Source organism: Mus musculus, chromosome 3 (genome assembly GCF_000001635.26).
Source record: "Mus musculus strain C57BL/6J chromosome 3, GRCm38.p6 C57BL/6J".
Lineage (NCBI taxonomy): Eukaryota > Metazoa > Chordata > Mammalia > Rodentia > Muridae > Mus > Mus musculus.
Genome location: NC_000069.6, coordinates 30,673,139 through 30,700,690, shown reverse-complemented (window position 1 = coordinate 30,700,690; position 27,552 = coordinate 30,673,139). Strand labels below are relative to the sequence as shown.

At 43.5% G+C, this 27,552-nt stretch overlaps 1 protein-coding gene and 1 long non-coding RNA gene across 5 annotated transcripts; one reads left to right on the top strand and one right to left on the bottom strand.

Moving 5' to 3' along the window:
- The first annotated feature begins 847 nt into the window (after positions 1 to 847).
- Lrrc31 (leucine rich repeat containing 31) lies at positions 848 to 22,137 on the top strand. 4 transcript variants are annotated; one of them, NM_001309233.1, is made up of 9 exons: positions 848 to 992; positions 5,061 to 5,204; positions 9,391 to 9,534; positions 10,674 to 10,841; positions 11,385 to 11,552; positions 13,109 to 13,276; positions 15,665 to 15,832; positions 19,578 to 19,745; positions 21,308 to 22,137. In NM_001309233.1, exons 1-9 carry the CDS (start codon positions 941 to 943, stop codon positions 21,649 to 21,651), a joined length of 1,524 nt encoding a protein of 507 aa, NP_001296162.1. In that variant the 5' UTR covers positions 848 to 940; the 3' UTR covers positions 21,652 to 22,137. The 4 variants fall into 4 exon arrangements, with proteins under 4 accessions (NP_001296162.1, XP_017175100.1, XP_017175099.1 ...); XM_017319611.2 differs by having other exon boundaries at positions 858 to 992; positions 9,367 to 9,534; positions 19,581 to 19,745; positions 21,308 to 21,774; XM_017319610.2 differs by having other exon boundaries at positions 859 to 992; positions 9,367 to 9,534; positions 21,308 to 21,774.
- Positions 8,325 to 14,606, bottom strand: Gm15462 (predicted gene 15462). The gene is made up of 4 exons (NR_166116.1): positions 14,510 to 14,606; positions 14,160 to 14,419; positions 13,069 to 13,312; positions 8,325 to 12,303 (listed from the first exon to the last, which is right to left on the bottom strand). It is a non-coding gene; the product is annotated as a predicted gene 15462 (long non-coding RNA).
- Positions 22,138 to 27,552: the final 5,415 nt, after the last annotated feature.

The window sequence follows — 27,552 nt, the reverse complement described above, 5'->3', positions numbered from 1 at the left end:
GCTCAAAAGACTGTGTGCTAAGAAGCACGCAGAAGCTAGTCCTTAACTCTTCATGTGCCTCCTTCCGCTATCCCTAGCTCTTGACTAGTTTAGTCTTTTTTTCATTGATTTCCTCCTTTTATTTTTCTTTCCATTTTTTCCTGAAGAGGAACATAAATATTTATTTATTTATTTATATTAGATATTTTCTTTATTTACATTTCAAATGTTATCTCCTTTCCTGGTTTCCCCTCTGAAAATCCCCTATTCCCCTCCCCCTGCTCACCAACCCACCCACTCCTGCTTCCTTGTCCTGGCATTCCCCTACACTGGGGCATCGAACTTGCTCAGGACCAAGGGCCTGTCCTCCCATTGGTGTCCAACAAGGTCATCTTCTGCTACATATGCAGCTGGAGCCATGAGTCCCTCCATGTGTACTCTTTGGTTGGTGGTTTAGTCCCTGGGAGCTCTGGGGGTACTGGTTGGTTCATATTGTTGTTTCTCCTATGGGACTGCAAACCCCTTCAGCTCTTTGGGTTCTTTCTCTAGCTCCTCCATTGGGGACCTTGTGCTCAGTCCAATGGTTGGCTGAGAGCATCCACATCTGTATTTGTCAGGCACTGGCAGAGCCTCTCAGGAGACAGCTATATCAGGCTCCTGTCAGCAAGCTCTTGTTTGCATCCTGACTCTTTGCTTTCAGGTGTGCTTGTACCCAGCAAATAGCCTGGCAAGGCTCGTTAACTGGGTGGGGCTGATCAAATGCCTGAGCCTTGTACATCATCTGACAAGGTTCGTTAATGGGTGGGGCTCCACTTGATCCAATGCCTGCACTCTGGTACGCCACCTGACAATTCCTCCTGAAGCCCTGGGAGTTGGAGTCAGTGTGTTCAGGAGGAGGGGAAAAAAACACAAAACAAAAAGCCAAGAACGGAAACCATTTCCTGAGCCAGCTCTCAAGAAAATGGCCTGCATAGAACTTCCAAAGGTGAAACCCGGTAGAGACAAGCCTGGAGGTAAGTCTTGTGTTGGGACTGGAAAGCCACCAAAGGAAGATTGTGGACAGGGAGGTGGTGGCTCTGAAGGTGCAGGTTGTGGATGGATCTAGGAATCAGTCTCTGTAAACGTCCTTCTTGCCTCTTTCCTACCCAACCCACGAGACTCTGGTGAACTCCGGGGTTGTAGGGCTGTGGTCGGGGGCAATTGTCTGGTTCCATTGCTGTTTCTGGGTTATCAGGGCTAAGGGCTGCTCTAACCTAAAAAGCGAAAAGCAAGCTGAGCTGGGTGAGGTGATGTACACCTTTAATGCCAGCTCTCAGGAGACAGGCAGGGGGAGCTTTCTGAGTTTGAAGTCAGCCAGTGAGATTCTGTCAGGAAAAAAGAAAAAGAAAAGAAAAAGGGAGGGAGGGAGACCAGGATGGTGGCCTTCCTTCCTCCAGATAGGCTCTGTAAGAGCACTTAAGAGCACCAGTGTTTCTCAACCTTTGGGTCAAGACCCCTTTGGGGGATCAAATGACCTTTTCTCAGGGGTCACTTTAGACCGTTCGAAAGCACTGATATTTACATTACCATTCATAACTGTAGCAAAATTCAGTTATGAAGCGGCAATAAAAATAATTTTATGGTTGTGGATCACCACAACACGAGGAACTGAATTAAAGGGTCGCAGCATTAGGAAGGCTAAGAAACCATTAGTTTAGAGAGTTCCTTGTGTAAATCGTTTCTTGGGCCATTCTACAACATAGTATCACAGAGAAGAGATTTTACAAGGGGAAAAACAGTGTGTGCTTTCAAAGGACACATAACAGGCAGTGGTTGTGTGGGGTACGTTCCTTTAATCCCAGCCCTGGGAGGCAGAAGCATAAAGATATCTACAACCACACAGATATTCTTCTATGTCTTTTCTATTGTGATACAGACGCCTAAACACATTTGTGAAGAAACAGAAACAAATACATGCTTACTTATATTTTGGAATGCCATTTTTTTTTTCTTTTCAGGTTCATGTCTCAACTTCAAAACCGCCCAATAAGGTTCTCTCTCTTTTCTCCGGCTTCATTGATCTGTGTGGTTTACTCCCAAGCACTGGTGCCCTTTGTGCAGAATCTGTCTCTAAGGAAGGCTTAATTCTCCTGGGGGTTCCTCTCCTCCCATGTCCCCTCTTCCTGGTAGCCTGGTCCATGTAATCACGGAGGTGAAGGCTACGATGTCACTGAAGAGAAGAGCTGTCTCTTGTTCACCGCTGAACCACTCTTGACTTGAACAGTAATTGTCTGACGGACTTTTCTTTTATGTTTACGAAGTGAATCGATTTACTACCAGCATGCTTTTAAAGAGGTGGTGGCTCGGAGACAAGAACAGAGAAAGCATGAAAATAACAAAGGGGACACAGAGGAGGCCAGGTCACCTCTGGAGACAGCTCTGTAGATGGCCAGACCTATTTAGAGGCACGAGGAAATCCTTCTGCACGATAGCTTTTACAAGGGAACTGTAATCAGATTGGACATTTAAAATGTATTGACATACTCGACTCCCTAGCCAAAGTGTTTAATGATCTCTGTGTCATGCAGTAAAGTGGGGCAGACTGGCACACTCAAAACTGCCTTCAGTTTGTATCTATCTGATACCCATCTACTGGTTCCCGGATGCTGGGTCATATACCATTCACATTTTTATATTAATTATTAACAACAATGAAAACAGAAAGGTTGAGAGTAGGGAAATAAGCCTTACAGGCTTGATGGTCTGTTCCTTCTCAGAAACCCTTGAAAACAGAAAGCACAAGAAAAGGGCCTCCAATAGCCTGCCACCAAACATAGGACCCTCTGTTTTACACACTAACATAAGAGATACTTTTTAGGAAGGGTCAGTAGACTAAACCAAGTAGAAATGTACACTGTGCTGCGATGGCAAAGGCCACTCATAAAGATGCACTCTTTTTGACATTTTGATAAATATTTATCATGTTGAGTTATTTAGCAATTAAGGAACTATGAAGACAATATATTTTTTTTTTCACTGAACAAATATTTACCAATTGTCTCTCAGGTCCCCTGGCCCCTTATTTTGTTCCAGAGAAACAAGTCAGGCATGAACTATGTCTGTTCCATAGGTGAGTAAGCCCAGGCTTGAGGGAAGTGAGGTGAGCTGTATCTACCAGACTGACTTGGGTTTTGAACCGGCTCTTCCAACAGTGGCCTCTGCTACCCACGTGTTTGCTGGACTGAGAAGAAATCTACAAATCTGTTGGTTCAGAGGACACTGTTGGTGACTTTTAAGACACTACTTGGATAGGTGAATATGTCAGCTAGAGGTAAAGTACAGGGTAATTCTTCCAGATATTTGACAGTGAAGGGAAAGATTGGCAGAAAAGTACCTGGAGGGGAAAAGACAGACAGACAGACAGACAGACAGACAGGAAAGAAAAACAGACAGACAAGAAAATAAAGGCAGAAAGATAGAAAGATGGATAGAAAGAAAGAATGAAAGATAAGAAAGACAAAGAGGGAGAAAAAGAAAGAAAGAAAAAGAGAAAGGAAGAATGGAAGGAAGGAAGAAAGAAAGAGAGGAAGAAAGAAAGAAAGGAAGAAAGGAAGGAAGGAAGGAAGGAAGAAGATAGAAAGACAGACAACTTTGGTAAGGCTGGAGTTCATAAGTATGATTATAAGTTGGACCCAAAATGAAACAAAACAAAACAAAACAAACTCATACACATAAGATAATTAAAAAAAATAAATCTTTAAAAAAAATAACTAGAGACAGCAACAAAATGTAGCATGGAGAAATATTTTAAGCCACAGGAGTTGCACCCACAAATACGTATAACACACGGAGGACACTGGAGGAAACTGTTCTGGATTCAAATGCTGCCTCTGTTTCTTGCTGCTAAATGTTAGTGCTCTAGGTCTCCAAGGCTCAGAAACCATTTAACTGATTTCTGGGGTTAGGTTTCGATAAGGTGGTGGTCTTTACTCCTTGTTCCCTGCCCCACTCAAAATTGAAATTGTCTGGGGGATTACATGCAATCATGAGGCATACTAAAAACAATTCCTTGTTAATCTAAAATCTGAGTTGGCTGGGTATGTGTTTTTCCTAGTCTCTTGACTCTACCAGCTCCCTCCAAAATACCTTGGCTCCAATGAGCCATGATAAAACAACATTCCATAGGGAAAATGTGAAATGATGTGTGGTGCTGCCCCCTGCTGTTAGGCTACGGCAACACCATCTACTTTAACAGTGTGTCACCTGATGCTGGTCTGTTGTTTGTGTTTTTTTGTTGTTTTGTGTTATTTTGTTTAACAGAACCTCCGAACATAGACACATAGCTAAGTGGAGTTTGGTTACCTTAGCTCCTATAATATAAACTTATGACTACATTAGTTCTCACTAACACCAAATACATTCCTCCTTAACTAGGTGGCTTTACAACTTTTGTGTTTAAAGACACAGTTCTGCTATGCAGTCCTGGCTGCCACAGAACTCACTAGAGACCAAAGCTGTCTCAAACTCTTGGTAATCCTCCAGGCTCATCCTTCCAAGTGATGGAATTACAGACATGTCACCATACCTGGCTGCTCTTAAGCCTTTTTATGAGGGGGAGTAAAAACATCTGTACATTTATGACTTAAAATTTGCACTGGATTTCAGTATGCTATACTTCAGTATGCTAGTCTTTAAAGTTGTAAATTTCACTTAACAAAGGCCACCATTATGTTCTTTTGTTATGACAGAAGCATGGGTTGGTTTGGGGAGTTACCTGCATTGCGCTGGACAGAGGGACAAATGTTTTTCAAACAGCACATCTTTGAAATGCCAGACTTAGCTACTCAGTGTACAATCAGTACTGAAGCTGAGGAGCCCAGGGTTGGCCAGGAGAGGAGACCCACTGACTGCCTCAGGCTGTAGGGTGCGGTATCTGAACACTTGGTGGCAGGAACAGGGACCAGTGGCTATTCCAGAGTCCTATCTCCCACTGTGGAGTTTCCTAAGGGAATTCAAGGCTGTTACCTGTCTCTTTCCCCACCTTATCATGGGCATTTATAAATTTAACTATTATTAAGAGCAAATTCTCTGATTTTATGTAGTTATGCCTCTTGACTTAGAAATGGACCTGAAATCCAATATGGAAGACAGTGACTGGTTCCTGAGGAAGCTGTGTGGAAGGGCTGCTGACACGGGTCTAGACTTGAACAGCTATGGATTAACAGCAGTGGATGTGAAGGAAACTGGTGTGTATGATATTAACTTTGTATAGAGAATGTAAGGCCTCTATATGGAAAGGGACAGTCAAAACCTACACAATGACCTACACTAAGGTCTCCCCTGAGGTCCTGGACATGCGCAGAAAGTGGCAGTGCCACTATTTATTTTAAAAGCAAACAGACATTGTTAGTTAAGATCCTGGTCTTTTAGTCTCTTACTCAAGAGAGAGTGTGCCTAGCTTTCTCTGAGCCCGGGCTTGCGCCCTAGCTCTGCACACACCTGTATTGCCACACTTGGAACTACAGGATCACAAGTTCAAAGTTGCCCTTGGCTATGTAGGAAGTTTCAAGCCAGCCTGGGTGGGACCCATGAGCTCACTACTGTGAAACAAAACAAAACAAAACAAAACACCCCCTTAGATTCTAATAAGAATCTAGTTTGGTGTGTTGGTTCAGAAAGTATTGACAGTTGCAGGTTTGTCTCTTGTTTTACAGCAAAAGGCACTGTTTCTTTGAACAAATAAAAGCTTTCTGTGGTTGTTTCCCTTAAAAAAAAAGTTAATTGGTTTTCCTGAAGCTCCCAAGATTTGACTTGAGCATAGGGCATCAACTCACTTGTTTTCTTCCTGAGCAATTTTACCTACTGAGCTGCTGTGTCTTGCTCTATGAGATAAAAATCCGTTCCTAAGAACTATAAACTCACTAGTCTGATCCATGAGAACCAGCCGTGCAGAGAACTCAAAGTGGTATTGCTTTGTTCAGAATTATGGAACAAAAAATATGACTTCAAGCAATTATTGCTTTACAAGCAAAAGTAGCAACATTTATTGCCCTCCCCTCCCCCACATCACTCCTGTATTCTGCTTCTCAGAGACCTTAAAATGAGCCCAATGAGACTGCATGTGGTCTGCCAATAGAGAGATACCAAAAATGCATTCTAATTAGGCGTCCTCATCTTAGTCTTAATCTACATGGGCAGTGATGGAAAATAGCCTGTGTGGAGCCGAAAAATCCAAGATCAATGTGACTTGGTCTCGTGAGGTCTCAGATCCCTCATACATCACAAGTGGGTTCTAGCTGTATCCTGCCACAGTGGAAGGGAGGCAGTCCTTTAAGCTAGTTCCTTTCAGAAGGATAGCACACTAGCCCCTTCTCTGTTGCTGTGATAACATATTGTGACCAAGCAGCTTTCAGGAACAAGAGTCTGTTTTAGGCTTATGGTTCTGAAAGGAGTCCTTCGCTCAGGCCTCAGGACAATAGCGGACACCCAAGAACTCACGATAGACCGAGCTTGTTGCAAACCACATGAGGCTTTATTCGGGGAAAGCCAGAGCTCTGGGGATGACTCATATCCCACGCAGGGGTAGAGGAGTTGACCTGGAGGGGAAAGAGGTCCCAGTTTCTATAGGCCCTCAGGGGGGAAAGGAGAAGGGGGGGGGAGTAGGGAATTTCCAGATCTAAACAATGTCTATTCTCAAGAAATGGGTATGGGAGGGGTACAAGGAAAGAGTCTGGTGCAGGTGTAGCAACTCAGGATTGGCTGGGCTGTGGTTGCTGGGGAGATTTTCTGACTCTTTCTCAGCAACCAATATCACAAACACCTGGCAATGGGCTTCATCAGTGGGCACACACATGGGTCAAGGAACGGTCAAAACATTGGCAGACACACAGGTTCAAGAAGTGGCCAGAGCATTGTGCACCTCTATTTTTCTAAATCAGTGAAGCTAGTTCTGCTAACAATGAAATCTATTTTGCCAATTTCAGGGCTTCTGTGACCTTTTACGTTCTGTCAGGATCTTTTAGTTCCAAAGGCTTAGAGTCTGTAACTGTGGAGTGGAGGTAGCAGGCAGCAGAGAGACATGGAGGCACTCAAGAGCTCACCTCCCCAACAAACAGGAAGCAGAGAGAGTGCACTGGAAACAGTGCATAGCTTTTGACACCTCAAAGCCAGGCCCAGTGACACAGTTCCTTCATCAAGGTCACATCTACTAAGTCTCCCCAGCCAGGGCTATTAACAGATGACCAAGGATTCAAATGCCAAAGACTTATGATGTCTCATTCAAACCACTATAGCCACTAATTATGCACAGAAAGGCTCCACCTTCATAATTACCCAATAAAGATCTTTTTCTTTTGTAAAAATTTTATTTTATAATTTTACATGCATGGTTGTTTTACATGCCTGTATGTATGTGCATCATGTGTCTAGTGTCATCAATGCCAGAAAAGGATACTGGATCCCTAGAATTGGAGTTACACATGATTGTGAGCCTTTCATGTGGGTGCTGGGAATTGAACCTGTGTCCTCTGGAAGAGCAGCCAGAGCTCTTAACTACTAAATCATCTCTCCCACCCAAGATCCTGTCTCTTAATACCACTACATTGGAGACTAACCTTCAATGCTTGCACAGAGGAGAAGAAACACATATATTTAAACCACAGCACTATTTTAATTCATTAAAATTAAATTTAATTAAAATCTATGCCATTATGAGCCAGGGCTACTTAAAAATGTTTTAAAATTACATCAATTGTTTAATTAGCTTCTCGTGTGTTTATACATGTGTATGTGTTGCTATATCTCATGTGTATTGACACCTCAAAGCTAGTCCCAGTGACACAGTTCCTTCATCAAGGCCGTACCTCCTAAGTCTCCCCAGCCAGGGCTATTAACAGATGACCAAGGATTCAAATACCAGACGCCTCTTGAGAAAGTCAGTTCTCTCTGTACACCACACAGGGGTTCAGGATCAAACTCAGATCTTCAGAGCAAGTGGACAAGTGTCCTTACTCACAGGGCCATCTTCGCAGCCCTGGAATGGGGCTCTTAGCAGGGAACTATAAGCCCAAGCTTAAGGGATCAGAGCCACTTGAGCTTCTGGGAACAAAGCCAAACATTTTGGGCTATTGGAGCCTTAAGTCCTATGTCCCAACCGGTCCTCAGGGGTCTCTGGTGGAAGCTGATTTTACCACTGACCTGTGTTTTGAGTGTAGTAGTCACATTTTCTTTATGAAGTTGCTACCAGGAAGGAGGCTTGACTTCCTTTACGAATTCAAATGAACGTGGGAATGAAAGCAGGCAGCAGCCAACTCTGTGTTTGGTGTCAGAGCGCAAGGTTTTTCTTTTCCTGTGTTGTTGTTGTTTTTGGGTGTAGTCAGTGGTTTATCCTTTACAAAGTCTGGTCATGGTGAATAAGATGCAGTGGCTGAAATGATTTGCTAGAAGCACTGCTAGAAGAAAGAGGTTTTTGCCAGAGTTGTGGTTTCAGAACTTGTGACTCCAGACTATGTGACCTGAAATCACAGAAGCCCTCTGGGTAGCTTTCCAGGGTGACTGAGGACAGGCTCCTGCAGCATGCAAGCATGCCTTGCCTCCTCCACGTGGCCATCTCCACCCTTGCTGGTCCTGAAGATAGAGGAGATTTTTGAGAATTTTCCCACGGAGGGTAGCTTTACTTTTTAACAAGCTCCGATAGAGACTCATCAAGGTTTATTCGCAAAACTTCCACATCGATGTCTAAGTATAAGATAGCACCAGGTGTGGTGGAGGCAAACATCCTGGCGCCCTGGAGGCAGACGCAGATGGACTTCTGTGATACACAGTCAATTTCAGGCCAGCCAGGGCTGCACAGTGAGATCCTGTCTCAAAGTGAGTAATAGTCAATGCATGTAAGGTAGTGATGGCTGGGAAGGGAGGGTCAGGATGAGGAAGATGTGCAGACTTTCCCAGGCTCTGCTGACCTGGCCCTGGAGCATCAGCCAGGTTTCAGACTGAAAGCCCGTTAGAGCAAAGGGGGATGTCGGGCAGAGGGAGCAGTAACAGTTGCAGTCCTGGCAGCAGAAACAGAGTTGCCCATTCTGCCACAGGGGTCAATAACGACATAGACAGTTCTATAGAATCCTGGGAAGATAGCTTTGTGTTTACAGGGTGCTTTTGTTTGTTTGTTTGTTTTTGTTTTTGTTGTTGTTTTTTTACAGAAATAGAAAATATCCCAAGAAACAGGAAATGCAAATGGGGTCATTTCCTCACTTGCTAGCAAGAGACCACTGCTTTGCTAAATGCCAACGTGCCTACCCACTGTGGTTTCATATAATCCCAAACTACCCCCCTGTGCACGTAGGCACTGAGCTCTGTTACAAATCACGAATCACACACACACAGGTCTGCATCCTCTTCTGCCCACTTTAGCTTCAATCCTGCCTCTCCTCTCAGACTTGGAAGAACTGGACGTTTCCTGGAACGATTTTGCCAGGGGGGCCCTCCACATGCTCACTCAGCAAATGCATCCTGTCAACAAGTTAAAAGTCCTGAGGCTGAGTAGCTGCAGACTAACCACTGAGGACGTTCAAACACTGGGTATGGTGACCCCCTCCCCTCAAACGTGACTGCTCTTTGTATATACCAGCTTGAAAGATAAGTTTAGACAGGGGCTGGGGAGATGGCTCAGCTCATAAGAAGCTTTTCTTGTAAACACGAGGACCCGATTTTGAACTTCAGAATGCATGTAAGCTAAATATGGCAGCACAGACTGAGAATCTCAAGGCCAGGGAGGCAGAGACAGGCAGATCCCCGGGGCCTGCTAGCCAGCCGGCCCACTCAGCAAGCTCTGGGCCAGGGAAGACCCTTTTCAAAACAAACAAATGAACGAATGAACTGAGGACAGAGGCACCTGAAGGACCAAACTAGAGGTTATTCTATAGCTTCCTGTTTATGTGCACAACTGGGCAAACATACATACATATTGTATATATGTATGTGTATGTACATATTGTATATACACATACATATTAAAAGCTTAGAAGTGAAAACAGAAAACATGTCTTCCCTCGAAGCATCTTTCCAAGCTGATCCCTCTAGGGCAAATGTTGTCTCTTCGAGTGCAAATGACCAAGTGCATTCTGGGAAATGGTGCTCCCATGAGGCATCGAATGAGCTGAAACGCCCTGTGCCTTAGACTCCAGCTTGTGCTGAGCTCTGTGGATAAGGACGAGGGCAGAGGCACCGCTGACCAGGCACCTTGCTTGTGTGGCTCTTCAGTGTGGCTGTTGTAAAGCCAGCTCACGTTGGGTCTTAGGCCCTCATCTATAAATCAGAAGAACTGCAGTAGAGAGCAGTTAACCTGTTTTTAAACTACAAAATAATACCGCCTTCATTTTTCTAATCCACCTTTGAAAATTCATGAAAACGAGGGGCTTTTTTTAAACTAAAATTTGTCTTAACTCTCAACTACAACTAAAGCCTCAATTTAATTAAGTTAAACTACACACACACACACACACACAAAGAAAGAAAGAAAGAGAAAAAATTTGTGAAAACTCATACTATTTTCCCAAGCGCTTACCAAACTATTGTTAGGGGCAGGAACTGGGTCCCTTTCTTCTCCTCGCTCCTCATCGGCTAACACAGTGTCTGCCCCAGCTTTTATACGCCCCAAATACTGGCTGTTCTGATCGTGAATGACTGACATCTCTTTCTTTCTGAACATTTTGTACTAGGAGGTGCCCTTGAAATGACACCTGAACTCGAAGAACTAAGTCTGTCGTGGAACAGCCAGGTGGGAGGGAAGTTGCCTCGGGTTCTCCACACATTCCAACAAGGGAGCAAGATTCGAACACTTGAACTTGTGGACTGTGCCCTCACGTCACAGGACGGAGTGTTTGTGGGTAAGTGGAATTGGAGGAATTTGTCCCAGAAAAACATAGGAAAGTTGCCTGGAGTGCGTTTTCTTTAAGCGTGTTTTTTCCTCCAGTTCCAAGCTCCCGGAAGTAATGACTCTGAGAGTCAAATATATTTATAAATACCTAGGCCATATAGCTAGGCATGTTCCCCAACTGGTTTATAATTTAATTATCCCATTATTCTATTCATGGCAGTTTACTTGGTCCTCAGCTACATATGACTGTCTTCTATGTCTGGGACCCTAATCCTCCGTGCTTGGTTCTAGCCCAAAATCCTCTTTGCCTACCGGATATCCCGCCTTCTATTCTACCCTTTCCTACAGGCCATAGGTTTTTGTTTGTTTTGTTTTTATTGACAAGTGATGTAACCATACAGTACACAAGAGACTCTCTGCAGAAGCCTGTGATTGGCAGCCGGGAAGCTCCTGGATGCTCTGTCTCCGAGGCACAGAAAGCTGCAGTAGACCTCCTGCTTGCCCCCTGACTTCTGCATGGATGCACTTCCTGTTTGGATTTATTCCCTTCCAGGTCACTTGCTACCCAAGCTGCAGAGCCTCCAAGTATTTGACCTTTCCAACAACAGAAATATTGGCAGCTGTCTAGAGGTCATAGCGCAAGGATTAAGAAGTGCATCAGGCCTAAAGGAACTGAAGTTGCGTTCCTGTGGATTATCCCAAAAGAGCATCAGACTACTGGGTGAGTTAACAGTGGTTAAGGTCAAGATCATGTAAAGTATAATATGCAGCATATATCAGGGTTGGCGAGATGGCTCACGGGGTGTCTCCAAGTGGGTATCACTCACACATACCCACACACAATAGACATCAGTGAAATGTTTTCAGATATATTATATAGCATAAATATACAGCATATACATTATTAAAAACCTATTAGAACATATAAATTTGAATATTCTTTGTTCTATTTATTTGCTTCAGAGATGGGAATTGAACCCAGGGCTTTAGTGCTAGCTAGGCTTATTCATTTAAAAAAAAAATCTTTCACAGTAACCATACACTTTCATTATTACCAAAAAAGAAAGAAAAACACAAAAGAAAAGTGTACTGGCTGGTTTTGTGTGTCAACTTAACACAGGCTGGAGTTATCACAGAGAAAGGAGCTTCAGTTGGGGAAATGCCTCCATGAGATCCAACTTTAAGGCATTTTCTCAATTAGTGATCAAGGGGGAAAGGCCCCTTGTGGGTGGGACCATCTCTGGGCTGGTAGTCCTGGGGTCTATAAGAGAGCAGGCTGAGCAAGCCAGGGGAAGCAAGCCAGTAAAGAACATCCCTCCATGGCCTCTGCATCAGCTCCTGCTTCCTGACCTGCTTGAGTTCCAGTCCTGACTTCCTTTGGTGATGAACAGCAATGTGGAAGAGTAAGCCGAATAAACCCTTTCCTCCCCAACTTGCTTCTTGGTCCTGATGTTTGTGCAGGAATAGAAACCCTGACGAAGACAAAAAGCAAAGAAGCCTCTTAAGTCGGGCAGTGTAGATCTGAAATCCTAAAGGCTGAGGAAGGAAGATCACAAAGTCAAAGCCAACACAGGCAACTTAATGAAGTTAAATACATAAGTAAATAATACATAGCAATTTAAGAGAGAAGTAACAAGAGAGAAGGAGGATGGGGTACCTCAGTGGGGGGCTCTCTCTTGCTTAGCCTGTATAGGGCTCTAGGTTCAATTCCACACAACAGACAAGCTTCTAATCAGACTAGCTTTACAAAGACTGGGAAACCTAGGGTATGGGCTGGATACTGGGTAGATTTACTATCTCAGTTGAAGATGTCAGCAATATTTTGTGCTCAGTGCTAGGAAGGTGCTGATATTGATAAAACCAATAATGACAGCTCCGGAGACATCTAGGGTGAATGAAGACTTTGTGTTCATGTGGGGTAGCTTATGATAGGGAACGACATTGTGATTTTCAGAGCCTTCAATATTCTTCTTCCTGGCAGCCTGAGTAAATCTGATGTCCTTGCTCAATAGTAGTTGGAGGCATAGTCAAGTGTCCTCATAGACAAGAGTTAGTGGCAGCCAATTGGTATCTTACAGAGAGAGCTTGTGAGGTCATCGTTGGGTCTGTTGAGGCCTAGTAGGTAGGGACTCTGCACTTATCTCCCCCATCCCCCTCGCTTTGCCAGGATGTCATGCTGACTTGCCTCCTCTCCTGCCTGCTCCCCTCCCCTCCTGCACTCTTGCCCACCAACTCACAATATGAATTTCAGGCCCTGGGTTGGGACCTGCTTTGCAGATGGTGTCTTTGCATCCTTGGATGTGCTGAGGATACTGGACCTCTCCTGCAACAAGGAACTGGGTGGAGGCTTTGAGGATGTGCCTGCTCAGCTGGCATCACTGAAGCATCTGGAAGTCCTGGACCTTCACCAGTGCTCACTGACAGCAGGAGATGTGACATCATTGAGTAAGTGACCCCGTGGAGCAGAGTCCATGGATATGCCTGGGAAGTTAGAGATTGGCAGCAGATGTTTAAATTCACTGGTCACGTCATCAGAGTTTTGTGTGTGCACTGAGCGCCCAGTAAATGTTAAGGAATCCAGGATTTAGTACTTGGAGAATAATTTAAACTTCTCTTGCTTTTTAGAAACAAGTATCTTAGTGTTGCAGCCTCGATGACATACAGAGATGTAGAGAGAAGACCAAAAGGAGGTTTTTAAAATGACATAGCGAAGTCAAGACATTCAGAGACAAGGGCAGTTACTGAAAGGGAGACAGTGATGGTACAAAATGAACATTATGACTTTAAATAACAGCAGTGATTTCTCCACTATCAATATGGGTCTGTGGTTATTACCTGTAATATATAAATGCAATTTCCCATAACAAGAAAACCAGAAATTACTCTTCCTCCCGATATGTGGCCATACTGAACCTTCAATATATTCAGCATGACTTACCATTCCAAACCTCTGCTACCCTAGTTTGGGGACCTGACATCCTTTGCCTCAGCTGTTTCAAGAGCCCAAATACCTTCCTATCACTTGGTCTCTGCCTTTGCTCCCCACCCTTCATCTCACGGAACTCCACTGTCTTCAGACATGCAAGGCAGGCCAGTTCAAACTGAGACACGGAGGGACAGTCTCATCCAAACCACTGCAGATAGGAAAGTGACTGAGAGGTTTATTTTGGGTTGGGCGCCTTAGAGGGCTCCAAGATATAAGCCAGCTCCGTGGGGCTCCTGGGATAATATTTTCAATGGTGGTAAGTGTTAGGGAGAGGCTTATGAGCAAGCAAGTAACAGAAAGATAGTAGATTAGGGCTACCTTTAAGTGCCAGCGCTTGCTTACCGGACAAGGTTAGCTGATAGGGCCGGTGAGAAGTGAATCTTCGCCTAGGCACAGGTTGGAAGGCTCACAGCAAGACTGAGACTGTGACATGTTTTTCCAAGCAATCAGACTTCTTATACCTTTATGAAAAGCAGAATATAATGGCAGTTGCCAGGATGCATGCAGTAGTAGTTGCCTGGATCCAGTTATGTTTGCAGGCTATACAAGATTAATGTCCAAGACCAGTTGTCCTGTCAAATTTCTGAATGCTTTGTTGATTTCTAGAACGTAGAGAATCATGAGACACACTGAATGCTCAGCTTGTCAGAAACTGAAAGGCATGCAGTACCCCAGGAGCTACAAACTCTAACCTGAAAATTTTATGATGCCTGCCTCTCACGGCAACTAGACCAGGCCGACTCCATCACCAACGGCTTGTCTCACTTGCCTTACTGGTACTTACATTCTGAGCAAAGAATGATGATGTCAGATGTTAATATGTGCCAACCATGAAGGAAACTACAACGGACAAGCCATTTTCTGTCTCCAGTGATCTTGTGACTAATAAAAATTCAGAGTAGCCAGCTACTGCAGAAATCATACAGGGTTTGTTATTGTCGTGGCTTTTGTGGTCCTGTGGTTGAAAACCTAGCTTACTCAAAGCTAGCAAACACTCTCCAACCAGGCTTTGTAGTGAGCATTTTGGTTTCTTTGAAAGCATAGAAATGTTATAGGAATGTATTTTTGTTTTAATCCCAGGTATTGGGTGTGGAGCTGCTTTAGATTGTGCACAGCTGCTGACTATGATCTGTCTCGTGCTCTGGTAGGGGCATGGTTTTGCCAGCTGCAGACAGTGTTTGCAATCATATAATGCTTGGAATTCTGGGGACTCTTGAGAGTGTATACAATGCTAGCGTCCTGAGAGAGGCTGTGGCTACTGTTTCTCCTGCTGTGGTGGCTGCTTGGAGATATTCTGATGACAGAGATCAAAATTGTCCCAAGAAACTCAACACCCCTAACCATAGGGAAGTAGTCTAACAGTATTGCGGCTCTCTTTCCCCTCTAGTCTTCTTTCTCTCCTACCTAATGTTGGGGTTGAAGGGATAATGATAGCGTAGGGTAAAGTAGCCAAAGAGTCAGGCTCTGTACCTAGTCCTCTTGTTTGCTTTTTATTTTGAAACAAGGTCTCACTATGCTGATCAGGTAGGCCTTGAGCGATCAACCCTCCTTCCTCAGTGTCTCAAGTGACTGGGAGTACAGGCTTGGAATGGTTGGCCCAACTGATTACACAGTTCCTTGCTTTTGCCTTCTAGTCTACAGAGAACTTTGGGAATAGAGAGAGGCCTGGGGAGGACCTGGAGAAAGGCTGATTTGGTAGGAGTATGGTCTGTGTGCAAGTTCCAGCCAGGGAGGGTAATGTCATACAATGAGTTTGGTAGCTGCCAGGTCAGGACGCCTGTGGGAGCCAGACGCTCCCATGACTGTGAAATGGTGCCTCATACATCTCACGGGTGATATTTCAACAGCTCAGATTATCCCTTTACTCTCCAACCTGGAAGAACTGGACTTGTCATCCAACAGAGACGTGGGCGGCTCCTCAGAGAACCTACTCTGCAGGCTCCGGTTTTTACCAGCACTGAAGTCCTTGCTGATTAACAGTTGTGCTTTACAAAGCGAGGCTTTCGCAGCCCTTGGTAAGAGAGCTTCCCAGCTCCCAGCAGACACTGCACAGTGGTGAGAGAGAGCCCCACTCCCCACCAATCATTCCAAGATTAAGGTGCAGAAAAGTTACTAAGGACTAATTGGAATTTTTGCTTGTTTGTTTTTCCAGAAAATATGTCCTCTTAAAAGTGTCCTTAAAGTCATATGAATGACACTGGCATTTATTTTACTTTTATTATTTAATTGAGACAGGATCTCATATATAGCCCAGGCTGGCCTTGAACTTGCTATTTAACTGACAGTGACTTTGAACTTGTCCTCCTGCCTCTGCTGTACCCTAACCTACCTTTGAGTAGCATTTTCCTTTTAATGAAGCCAACTGTAGAAGTCTATGTCTGGTAACTTGTAATTTTGCTGAGAGGGAATGTGAACTGAGGTTGCTGAGTCTGGTGGGAAAATGAGTTATTCAGGTGTACACTTAGCCCACCATCCAGCACTCGTTCCCCACAGGACTTAATGCTCTTTTAGGAATCCTAAGGGTCATGCATCTATCCTAGCCTTATGTCATGGTCTACCAGATCTAGAATTTCTTCCCATCATGGCTGGCAAGTGGAGGAAGGTGCTTGGCAGTGACGGGATATCGTAGAATTTCCCCAAATGAATCACTCAGGTAAGCCAGCACTTTGTGCATTCAGTACTGGGGTCCACAGCACCATTCCAGTTTAATTGATTCAGAGGGAGACTCAAGGCTCAGCATATAGCTGTATTCATAGCAAAGATTTATTACAGGGAACTATGATCAGGAATAAGGAAAACTTCAAGAATAAGGGAGAATAAGACCAAGAAAGGGAAACTTTTTTGATGGAAAGCCCCAAGGATACCAAGAACAACTCCCAAAAGTTCTCTCTCAGTGGAGTGGCACAGGTACATTGAACTACCCCAGCAATGAGTTGTGACTCATATGTGAAATATGTTCTTAGTGAAGCTCACCTGAACCTGCAAGCCCAGGGTTTCAGACGTACAAATATCCCCTCCCTAGAACATTTGAGAATTCCAGACTCACAGAAGGAAAGCTAGTACATGCCATCATTTATATTATTAATACAAACAGATTAAGTGCAGCAAGTGGCTCTTGTTAGTTAGGGATCTGTGAAAGCACTCCCTAATCCCAGGTTCTCTGGGCAGCATCTTAGGGCCAGGCCAGCCTTTCCGGTCAGCCATGGGCCTTTCTAGGGCAGTAGTCTCAGTCTTGTCCTGCTAACTTTGTTATGACTTCAATAGGGGATGCCGCCCCACATTTTATGTATTGAAGAATTGATTCCCACTGGAGTGGTATCCCGAGGTGGCTGGGTTCCGAGGACTCTTACTTTATCGATGCACCAGCCATGATAGATAAGGAGCTGAGTGAGCTCTTTATTGGTAGTGGTGGGATCTGTAGGAGGCGTGGCCCCACCAGAGGAAGGTATCCCAGCGTAAGCCTTTGACAGCCTTATCTTATCCTAGGTTCCTTCTGCTTTTCTTCTCCTTCCTCTTCTTGGCTGTGAGGAGGTGAGCTGCCCTGCTCCACCACACACTCCGAGGTCTGTGTCACCTGAGCCTGAAGCTACAGAGCCAAGCCTTTGCTCTGTAGTTAGTTGTCAGTTGTTAATATTATTGCAGAGTCTGTAAATTTCATTTAAAACAGGGTTTTATCAGTTCACAAATGGCAGTGCACTTCCTGTAGTGTCTCAGGTAGAACCTATGTTGCTGAATATAACCTAAAGGGCCAGCTCACCAGCATCTCTCTCTAGGGCGGACTGATTCTTTCTGATCCTTCCCTCTGATTCTCATCTCTGGAATGTCTGACTTCTAGTCTCTGTGCTTTCTTAGTAGTTCCCACAACTTTCAGGTCTGTGTAACTGTTTAACACAGTCACTACCTAAACTAGGAGCTTCTTCAGAACCTTTGATAACATTTATAATTAACGTAAAGTGCCTGCCAGGAGGACCAGAAGACTGGGGCCAGCCTTGGATGTATAGCAGTGTCAAGAATAAGATCTAGGAGGCTGGAGAGACGGCTCAGTGGTTAAGAACACTGACTGCTCCTCTGAAGGTCACAAGTTCAAATCCCAGCAACCACATGGTGACTCACAACCATCCGTAATGTGATCTGACGCCCTCTTCTGGTTCTTGTCTGAAGACAGCAACAGTGTACTTAGATAAAATAAATCTTAAAAAAAAAAAAAAAAGAATAAGATCTAATTCATGCACTTATTTGTATGGTTGTATAGTGTCCCTACCCAATGCACTCAGCACTCTCTGCGTTTGGTTATTACTAAGTAAGTAGATAAGTAGGCTTCTCAAAGGAGTCCGTAATTCATCAAGCAGTTAGGTAAACACACACAGTGAGACATTTTACACTCAATGCTCATTTGGAAAAATTACAGAATACACTAAGCTTGGGAACAATATGATGTTTCATAAATATACCTCCTAATTGAAAAAATTGCTCTTGAGAGACAGCTTCTATCTACTTCTAGCTGTATAATCAGTAAAGAATAAGTAAAGAATATTACACAAATAACATCATTAACATAATTGTACCAGTCAACTTGATATCACTTTTATAGAAAAAAAATAGAAAATTTGACTCCTCTTTACTATAGACCTTTGTGCCAAGAGTGGGCGAGATTTCTCCTTGAACAATATTATTCTTTATTTTAAAAAATTGGACAATTAAAAATACTTACTGTACTTGGGAATAAGTTCTTATGATTAATTTTAACTTAGGAGCCAACTGAGAATTAATTAGCATTTAAAAACTCTACCCAGAATATGTTAGTTCTTTCCTTGTGCCTTAGTTACTTTTCTTTCTCTTTAAAAAAAATTATTTATTTATCTTATGTATATCAGTACACTGTAGCTGTCTTCAGACACACCAGAAGAGGGCATCGGATCCCATTACAGATGGTTGTGAGACACCATGTGGTTGCTGAGAATTCAACTCAGGACCTCTGGAAGAACAGTCAGTGCTCTTAACCACTAAGCCATCTCTCCAGCCCCTTAGTTACTTTTCTATAGCTGTGAAGAGACACTATGACCAAGGCAACTTGTAAAACAAACCATTTAATTTGGGGCTTGCTTAAGGTTAGAGGATGAGTCGGTGCCCATCATGGCAAGGAACATGACGGCCGAGGCAGGCAGGTAGGCATGGTGCTGGGGCAGTAGCTGTGACCTTACATCTGATCTACAGGCAGCAGGCAGAGAGAACAAGACTTGAGACTTGAAATCTCAAAGCCTATCCCCAGTGACACAGGTCTTCTAAAAAGGCCACACCTCCGAATCCTTCCACCAGTTCCACCAACTGGGAACCAAACTTTTGAATATATGAGCCGATTCTCATTCAGGCCACAATACTGTGCCTGGTTAATTGCATGAAGTAAACACAAATACAGCTTGGTGTTCTTGAGTTGCAGAGAAGCTTGGTCCCATCTCTGAATTTCAGCTGGGACCACACATTGGCATACGTGCCAACCAAGCCATACCTTGGAAATTCTGACCAGCTTTCCAAGTTCCTTGACTCCTCTCTCCATAAGTACAAAAGAAATCAAAGAAATCCTAGCTAATGGTGAATACCATTTAATCAAGTCTGGCTTCCTAATGTTGTCAGTAGTGCCCCAAGTACACCCTTTTCAGCCCTGAGTCAGTAATATATTGTCTCGGCTCTCTTTGCACAGATATGAAGCATATGGTCTCTCATGGGTCCACGTTACTGATGCTCTTATCTTTACAACTTTAGCAGACGCCTCTGTGTACCTCCCAGCCCTGGAGATACTCAACCTTTCCTGGAATAAGTGTGTTGGTGGGAACCTGGAGCTGCTTCAACAAACACTACATTTGTCAAGGTTGCTTCGAGTGCTACGTCTGAGCAGCTGCTCCCTGGTGACAGAGGATGTGGTTCTCCTGGGTTTGTATTAACTCCTCCTTGGCACAAAGTGTGGATAAAGTGGTGGGCCTGGGGCTGAGGCAGCTTCCTTTCCCTCCATATTGGCTTAGGAGAGATCTGGTTAAAACAGAAGCCACTGGCAGAGGAGGGTGTTTCTGGGGATGAGGAGGAGGGAGGAAGGTCCCTGCCAGGAAGCTTCTGATTCAGCCATCCACACAGAGGCCGCCATCTACAGTGCACTCACACTCAATGTCTGCACACAGCTACCTGGTACTTGTCAGATTTCTAGAGCCATGACTATTCTTTGAGATGAGCTGGCCAAGGTAGAGGGGAGTGATTGGTCGGGGTCACTAGAAGATAGTGATGGATGGTAAGAAGGGCTTCCTTCTGTAAGATCAGCCCCACAATGGAATGTAAGAGTATGGGGTGGAGGACACAGCCATGGTGGCCTTCAGTAGAGGACTGTCAGAGGGATACTTCACAAATCATTCATCTGAAGGTTGATTGAAGAGACCCTTTGTTCTGAGATCCTGCATCTCTTATCTCTTCTCCTTAATCCTTCTTTTGGTTCAGTTGAAGAGGGAGGCAGGTGCCATTTGCCTTGGGTATCCTGACTACTTTCTCCTGCAGAAGCAATCATCTAAGGTCAAAGTATGTGTCTTAGTTAGGGTTTTACTGCTGTGAACAGACACTATGACCAAGGCAACTCTTAAAAGGACAACATTTAACTGTGGCTGGCTTACAGGTTCAGCGGTTCAGTCCACTATCATCAAGGCAGAAGCATGGTAGCATCCTGACAGGCATGGGGCAGGAGGAACTGAGAGTTCTACATCTTCATCTGAAGGGTGCTAGCAGAATACTGGCTTCCAGGCAGCTAGCATGAGGGTCTTAAAACCCTCACCCACAAAACTACACCTATTCTAAAAAGGTCACACCTCCTAACAGTGCCACTTCCTGGGCCAAGCATAATCACACCATGACAGTATAAGGGCTCTTCAAAGACGAAATTATCTCATGTAGTAGAAGTCTCAAAAGTGAACTATAAACTACCAAGTATATTTTATACACTGAATTTACTGTTAGGGATGGGGATATAGTTCAGTGGTAGAGTACTTATCTAGCCTGTATGAGACACTAGACTCAATCTCCAGTACCTCTAAAATGAAAGTACTCTGTTGGATAATTGTTGAATCAATAACCAGCATTAAACTTGCAGGTTTAATGCTGTGTACCAATGGTCCTTAATCAAAGCCAGTAGGCCATCATTCTGTGCATTAATTAGGAAAAGTCTGCAGGAGAACTGGGACTCCAGTGGAGCAAAGAACTTGAGCTAATACAAAAATGGAATTCTTCCAGTTGAGGTTTGCAAAAGAGAGGCTGGGGGAATCTCTTTTTTGGGCTATGTATGGGATACACAGAGATACATTTTCTTACTGAAATACTTTCAGATGCCCCAAATAAAACAGCTGGTTAAAAGAAAGTTATTATCAATTGTTACTAACATCAGAAGTGATGTGTTACTGAAAAGGGGACCAACCTAGGGAGAGAGTATCCTTACATCTTAGACTGATTTTGTTTTCCAGCCTCTGTCATACAGTCAGGTCATTTAGCGACACTACAGAAGCTTGACCTGAGCTACAATGACGGTATCTGTGATGCAGGATGGGCCATCCTCTGCCAAAACCTCTGCTTTCTTAAAGAGCTAACTGAACTAGACATTAGCCTTCGACCCTCAAGCTCCCAAGATTGTGGACAATGGTTTAGCCACTTACTATGTGCTGTGACCCAACTTCCTGTGATCACTGAGATAGAGATGAGAAGATGGGTCATCCCAGCCCTCCAGGAAAGAGAACTAGACTGCTTCACCCAGGACCACCAAAGGGAGATTCGATTTGACCACGGTGGGTTTCAGCGTGCTGCTTTGTAAACAATGAACAACTCCCCAAAGGAGAACACTGTGAACGAATCCTGCCGCCAGCTGTGCTCAGCCTGTAGTTGTTTAGTAGCTTTTGTGTTGTAAAATTTTTGTAATTATATGTACATAACAGTGGTTCTCAATCAAGGCTCATGATACCTTTGAGGGTCAAATGACCCTTTCACAGGGGTCACATATCACACATCCTGCATGTCAGATATCTACATTATAATCCACAACAGTAGCAGAATTATAGGTATGAAGTAGCAATAAAATAATTTATGGTTGAGGGGGTCATCAAAACATGAAGAACCTGTGTTAAAGGGTCTCACTAGGAAATTTGAGCCAGGTGTGGTGGCGCACGCCTTTAATCCCAGCACTTGGGAGGCAGAGGCAGGTGGATTTCTGAGTTCGAGGCCAGCCTGGTCTACAAAGTGAGTTCCAGGACAGCCAGGGCTATACAGAGAAACCCTGTCTCAACAAAAACAAAACAACAACAACAAAACAAAGAAAAAACAACAAAAAAAGGAAATTTGAAAACCACTAGCACATAATAACCAAATAGGAGCTGGAAAGATAGCTCAGTTTAGAAAGTGCTTGCCATATAAGCATGAGAACCTGAATCTGATTTAAGTAGCACATATAAAAAGCAAGGAGTGATGGTGTGCTTTTAATCACAGTGCTGTAGAGGCAGGCACAGGCAGATCCCTGAGGCTCCCCAGTAGGCGGCTCTGTCAGTAGCTGAGTTCTGGGCCTAGTGAGAGACCACGCCTCAAAAACCAGCTGGACAGTGCTCTAGAGGAACAATACCAGAAGTTGCTATCTGCTTTAGACACACACACACACACACACACACACACACATCTACTCATGCATACATATACATATACAAGCCCACCTGTATAAGCACAAACATTGGAAGTATACACCTGTACATGCACATACATACACACACACAAAATAATGTGAATATATCTTTAATTTCTATCTTACAAGACAAAGATGACATTTTAGAGTAGAATTTTCATTTGTTTTAGATGAATAATCAATCTACTACCATTTAGGAAGCCCACCAGAAATGTTCAAATTGTGATAATGCTTCTGATTCATTTATTGTGAGATTTTTCTGCCTTGTTTTCCCTATATGTAGGCTTAGATTTTTCAAAACCTACCTTAATAAGGGTTCTTAAATTCTTTAACCTCTCTTGTAGCCTACAACCCAACAGAGGTAGTGGAAAGGAAAGGTTAATAGAGCAAAGGGGGATGTGGACCTGTTTAGAAATAGTTCTTTGGGGTGATTCCAGTCTGCGTTGTCAGGATACCAACAGTGCAGTTCACATGAACTAGCAGTGCTAGCTCGATCCACTTGCAAACACCACTCACAAATCAGCAACTGCAGTTCTATTCGAAAAAGCCACGAGACCCAAGTCCACAGAAGTAGCAAGAAGTCACTGGAATATCATGAGAAGTTTTTTGATGCATTTTTCTCTATGAAGTCATAACAAACGATGATCAGCAAAGAAGGCAAGGTAACCAATACCACAGTGTCATCAGTGAAGACCAGTATCAACAAAACCAAACAAAGCTCAGCAAAGAATGGCAAGGCGAACCAATACCACAGAGTCATTCACGGTCTGTTTTACTTATACCCTTTCCAAACATTACCTGTCTTCTCAAGCATCCACTCTAGCAAAATATCACATGGTCATTTTCCAGGCTGCTTCCAGAAAAACATCTGTTCTCAGCAAAACATCCCCCCATGTGTCTGTTTCAGCAAAAATATCCTCTCACATTTCTACTTCAGCAAAGCATCTTCTCTAAGACAGTTTCCAGTGCCGGGCAGTGGTGGCACATGCCTTTAATCCCAGCACTCGGGAGGTAGAGGCAGGCATATTTCTGAGTTCGAGGCCAGCCTGGTCTACAGAGTGAGTTCCAGGACAGCTAGGACTACACAGAGAAACCCCGTCTTCAGACAAGAAAAAAAAAAAGACAGTTTCCAGAGAAATATCACATGACACAACCAAGTCTCCAAAAACCCCAGAAATTTCCACTTCACCTATATTATATGTGTGCACATACAGATGTCTATGTGTATAATTCCTAGAAAGGCACTAACTTTTTCATCTGTGTGTATGTGTGTGCGCTCGCAGGAGGTCCAAATGATACCAGGTGTCTTCTATTGCTCTATATTTTATTTACTGAGGCTGTGTCTCTCACTGAGCCCAGAGCTTGATGATTCCAGCTTGTCTAGTTAGCCTTGCCTCAGGATTCCTTGTCTTTGCTTTCAAGTGCTACTACACCTGCATGATTTATGTAGGTTCTGGGGATCCCAACTCTGGCTCTCATGCTTACATAGTAAGTGCTTTATGCAGTGAGCCATCTTCCCAGCACTCAGGCTATGGTAACTATTTTTGGTGGTTTACATATACTTGGCCCAGGGAGTGGCACTATTAGGAGGTGTGGCCTTGTTGGAGGAAGTGTGTCATTGCGGGGGTGGGCACTGAGACCCTCCTCCTAACCACGTGGAAGCCAGTCTTCTGCTAGTGGCCTTTAGATGAAGATGTATAACTCTCAGGCCCTCCTGCACCTTGCCTGCCTGGATGCTGCCATGTTCCCACCTTGATAATAATGGACTGAGCCTCTGAACCTGTAAACCAGTCCCAATTAAATGTTGTCCTTATAAGATTTGCCTTGGTCTTGGTGTCTGTTCACATTAAAACCCAAAAACTATTATAATAAAAAGACATTATTATTGTAACATGTAAGATTTTCCTATTACATTTGCTTCTTAGATAATAAACTATCCATGCTAGCAATGGCTACCAGTATATTTGAGTTTGTTTTCTTTTTTAAGTAGCCAACAATTTAAAACACAGCATCAAAATCATATCTTTCTAAAATAAAATAAAACCTTCTTTTGTGGAACAAACAAATTCCAATAAACATTTCTTCTGGCATTTCTTGCTTTTTTTCTTGTTTACCCTCAACAGAGGAATGGATACAGAAAACGTGGTACATTTACACAATGGAGTACTGCTCAGCTATTAGAAACAATGAATTCATTAACTTCTTAGACAAATGGATGGAACTAGAAAATATCACTCTGAGTGAGGTAACCCAATCACAAAATAACACACATGATATGCACTCACTGATAAGTGGATATTAGGCCAGAAGCTTGGAATACCTAAGATACAATTCACAGAACAAATGAAGCTCAAGAAGAAGGAAGACCAAAGTATGGATACTTCAGTCCTTCTTAGAAGAGGGGGAAAATACCTATAGGAGGAGATTCAGAGACAAAGTGTGGAGTGGGGACTAAAGGAAAGGCCATCCAGAGACTGCCCCACCTGGGGAACCATCCCATATACAGTCACCAAACCCAGACACTATTGTGGATGCCAAGAAGAGCTTGCTGACAGGCGCCTGATATAGCTGTCCCCTGAGAGTCTCTGACAGTGCCTGACAGATATAAAGGTAGATGCTCTCAGCTAACCATCAGACTAAGCACAAGGTCCCCAATGGAGGGGCTAGAGAAAGGACTGAAGGAGCTGAAGGGGTTTGCAGCCCCATAGGAGGAACAACAATATGAACCAACCAGTACCCCCCAGAGCTCCCAGGGACTAAACCACCAACCAAAGAGTACACATGGAGGGACCCATGGCTCCAGCTGCATATGTAGCAGAGGATGGCCTTGTTGGACATCAATGGGAGGAGAGGCCCTTGAGAAGGCTTAATGCCCCAGTATAGGGGAATGCCAGGGCAGGGAGGCAGGAGTAGGTGGGTTGGTGAGCATGAGGAAGGGGGGTGGGATAGGGGGTTTTTTGAAGGAAACCAGGAAAGGGGATAACATTTGAAATGTAAATAAAGAAAATATCTAATTTTTAAAAAAAGAAAAAAAAAAAGAAAGCTATTGTGTTATGTCATCCAAGTTTTAAGCATTTTTATTTTCTAGAGGGTAAGTCACTGAATGGCGAGAATGATTGCTATAAATTTGTATTCTGATCCATGCAAGTCAATTTGTGGGGTTTTTTTTTGTTGTTTTTTACTACATGACAATATGAATAATTAGAAATTTAACCATGGCTTAAAGGTGTATAAATGTAAAACCTGTGTGATGGCTCAGAGGTGAAGTGTTGGGTGCCAAGCCTGACCATTTTAGTTTTAGTTCAATCCCCAAGACCCACATGATAAAGAGAACTGACTCTGGCAAGTTGTCCCTGGCCTCTACACACATGCCCTGGCATGCACAAGTCCTCCCAATAAACAAATAAATGGGACAAAATTACATTTAAAAAAGAAAAGTCACCAAGGTGAGGTAGTTTTGAGAGCAGTAGAGGGGGTGCTTTGCGGATTGAGTTCTCTTGAGTATTCCCTTACAAATGTAATGTTTATGCAAAGACCTATGTGTGAATATTCATTGTAGCTTTATTCATAATAAATAACCTTTCAATAAAGAGTGAACCCTTAAACAGACTGAAACACTAGGTCACATGCCCAGCCACAAAGTGCAGAAGCTGGCCAGACTGAAACAGCGATAGGAGTTGAGTGAGAGACTTAATCAGTCAGAGAGCCATGGAGGAGGACACGGAATGACCTGCCCTGCGTGAACATGCACCCGTGCACCTGCACACTTGTGTGCCTGCAAAGAGGCTTAAACTAATGATACATGCACCAAGTTAGATGGACTAGAAGTAAACTATGCTGGTTTTCTAAAAGTCAGTTCCAGGACTGGTGAAATACAGGCACTTGCCATGAAGCCTGTTGCTCTGAATGTGAGAACCACATGGTAAAGAGAGAGAACTGATTGTCCCCAAAGTTGTCTGGTGACGTCTGTATGTTTGCCGTGGCAGACACATGCACAGGCACACACAGTAAATAAAGATAATGAAAAGTTTAAAGGAAATTGTGGGTACATATTGTTTGATGGGAAATTGGCATAGCCATATCCACCGGAAATGGTGAGAGTCATGAATTCAGCTAGGACAGCTGTCTGACAGTTCTGGCAAAGCTGAGCCAAAGCTGTGACCGCTGTTGCTCTGTCCCTCATTTGTAGGGTTTCAGTCTCTGCGTGTTGCATCCTTGGGAACTTTCTGCATTATGATTCATTTTGTGTCTTTTCCCAAGAAAATTATGAAAGTTATGACTTTTTTAGGAAAGTCCTAACCTTACTATCCCTTCTGCTTTTAGGTAATTAGCTTTATCTGGCCCTATTTTAAAGTCTTCCTCATGCTCTGGAGATTGTGATATGCACTAAGTAGAGATCTCTAAAGGAGGCCATGACTCCAGGAATCCTGGGTTATCCACCCTAAGAAAACTGAAACAGTATAGAATAAAAAGTAAGCTTAGAAATAGTTAGCAAAGTCCAACTGGCCAGGAGAATTGGTAATAGATTCAAGGCCTCTTTTTACAATATACTCAGAGTTCTCTGAAAATATAAACAAAGATAACTGACAAACCCTGACTGGCAAGAATGATTAGTACCATATTCAAGATTCAAGACCTCTTTTTATAATATGCGTAGAGCTCTCCGAAAATGTAATTTAAAGATATGGGATTGTACAGGGTACACCCCTGGAAGACTAGAACTCCATAAATAAGATAGATCGACTAAAATAAGCTTTTCCCATTTTATAGTGAAGATGAAACAATATAGTATTTGCTATTCATAAAAAGCTGGTTCAGATATTTTCTATTTGTCTGGAGTGCTTTACTTAAAACTGCAAATACTTCCAGCCTAAAATCAGGCTGTCATATAATTAATGTGTTTGCTTTGGTGGAGCCATTCTTTAGATTCTTTGGAGTTTCAGGGCTGATAATAAAAATAAAATATGTTCTATTTGTACTTTCTAATTATTACTGAACTTGAAACCCTTAACATGCAATGAAAAATTAAACATATGTCCAGAGACA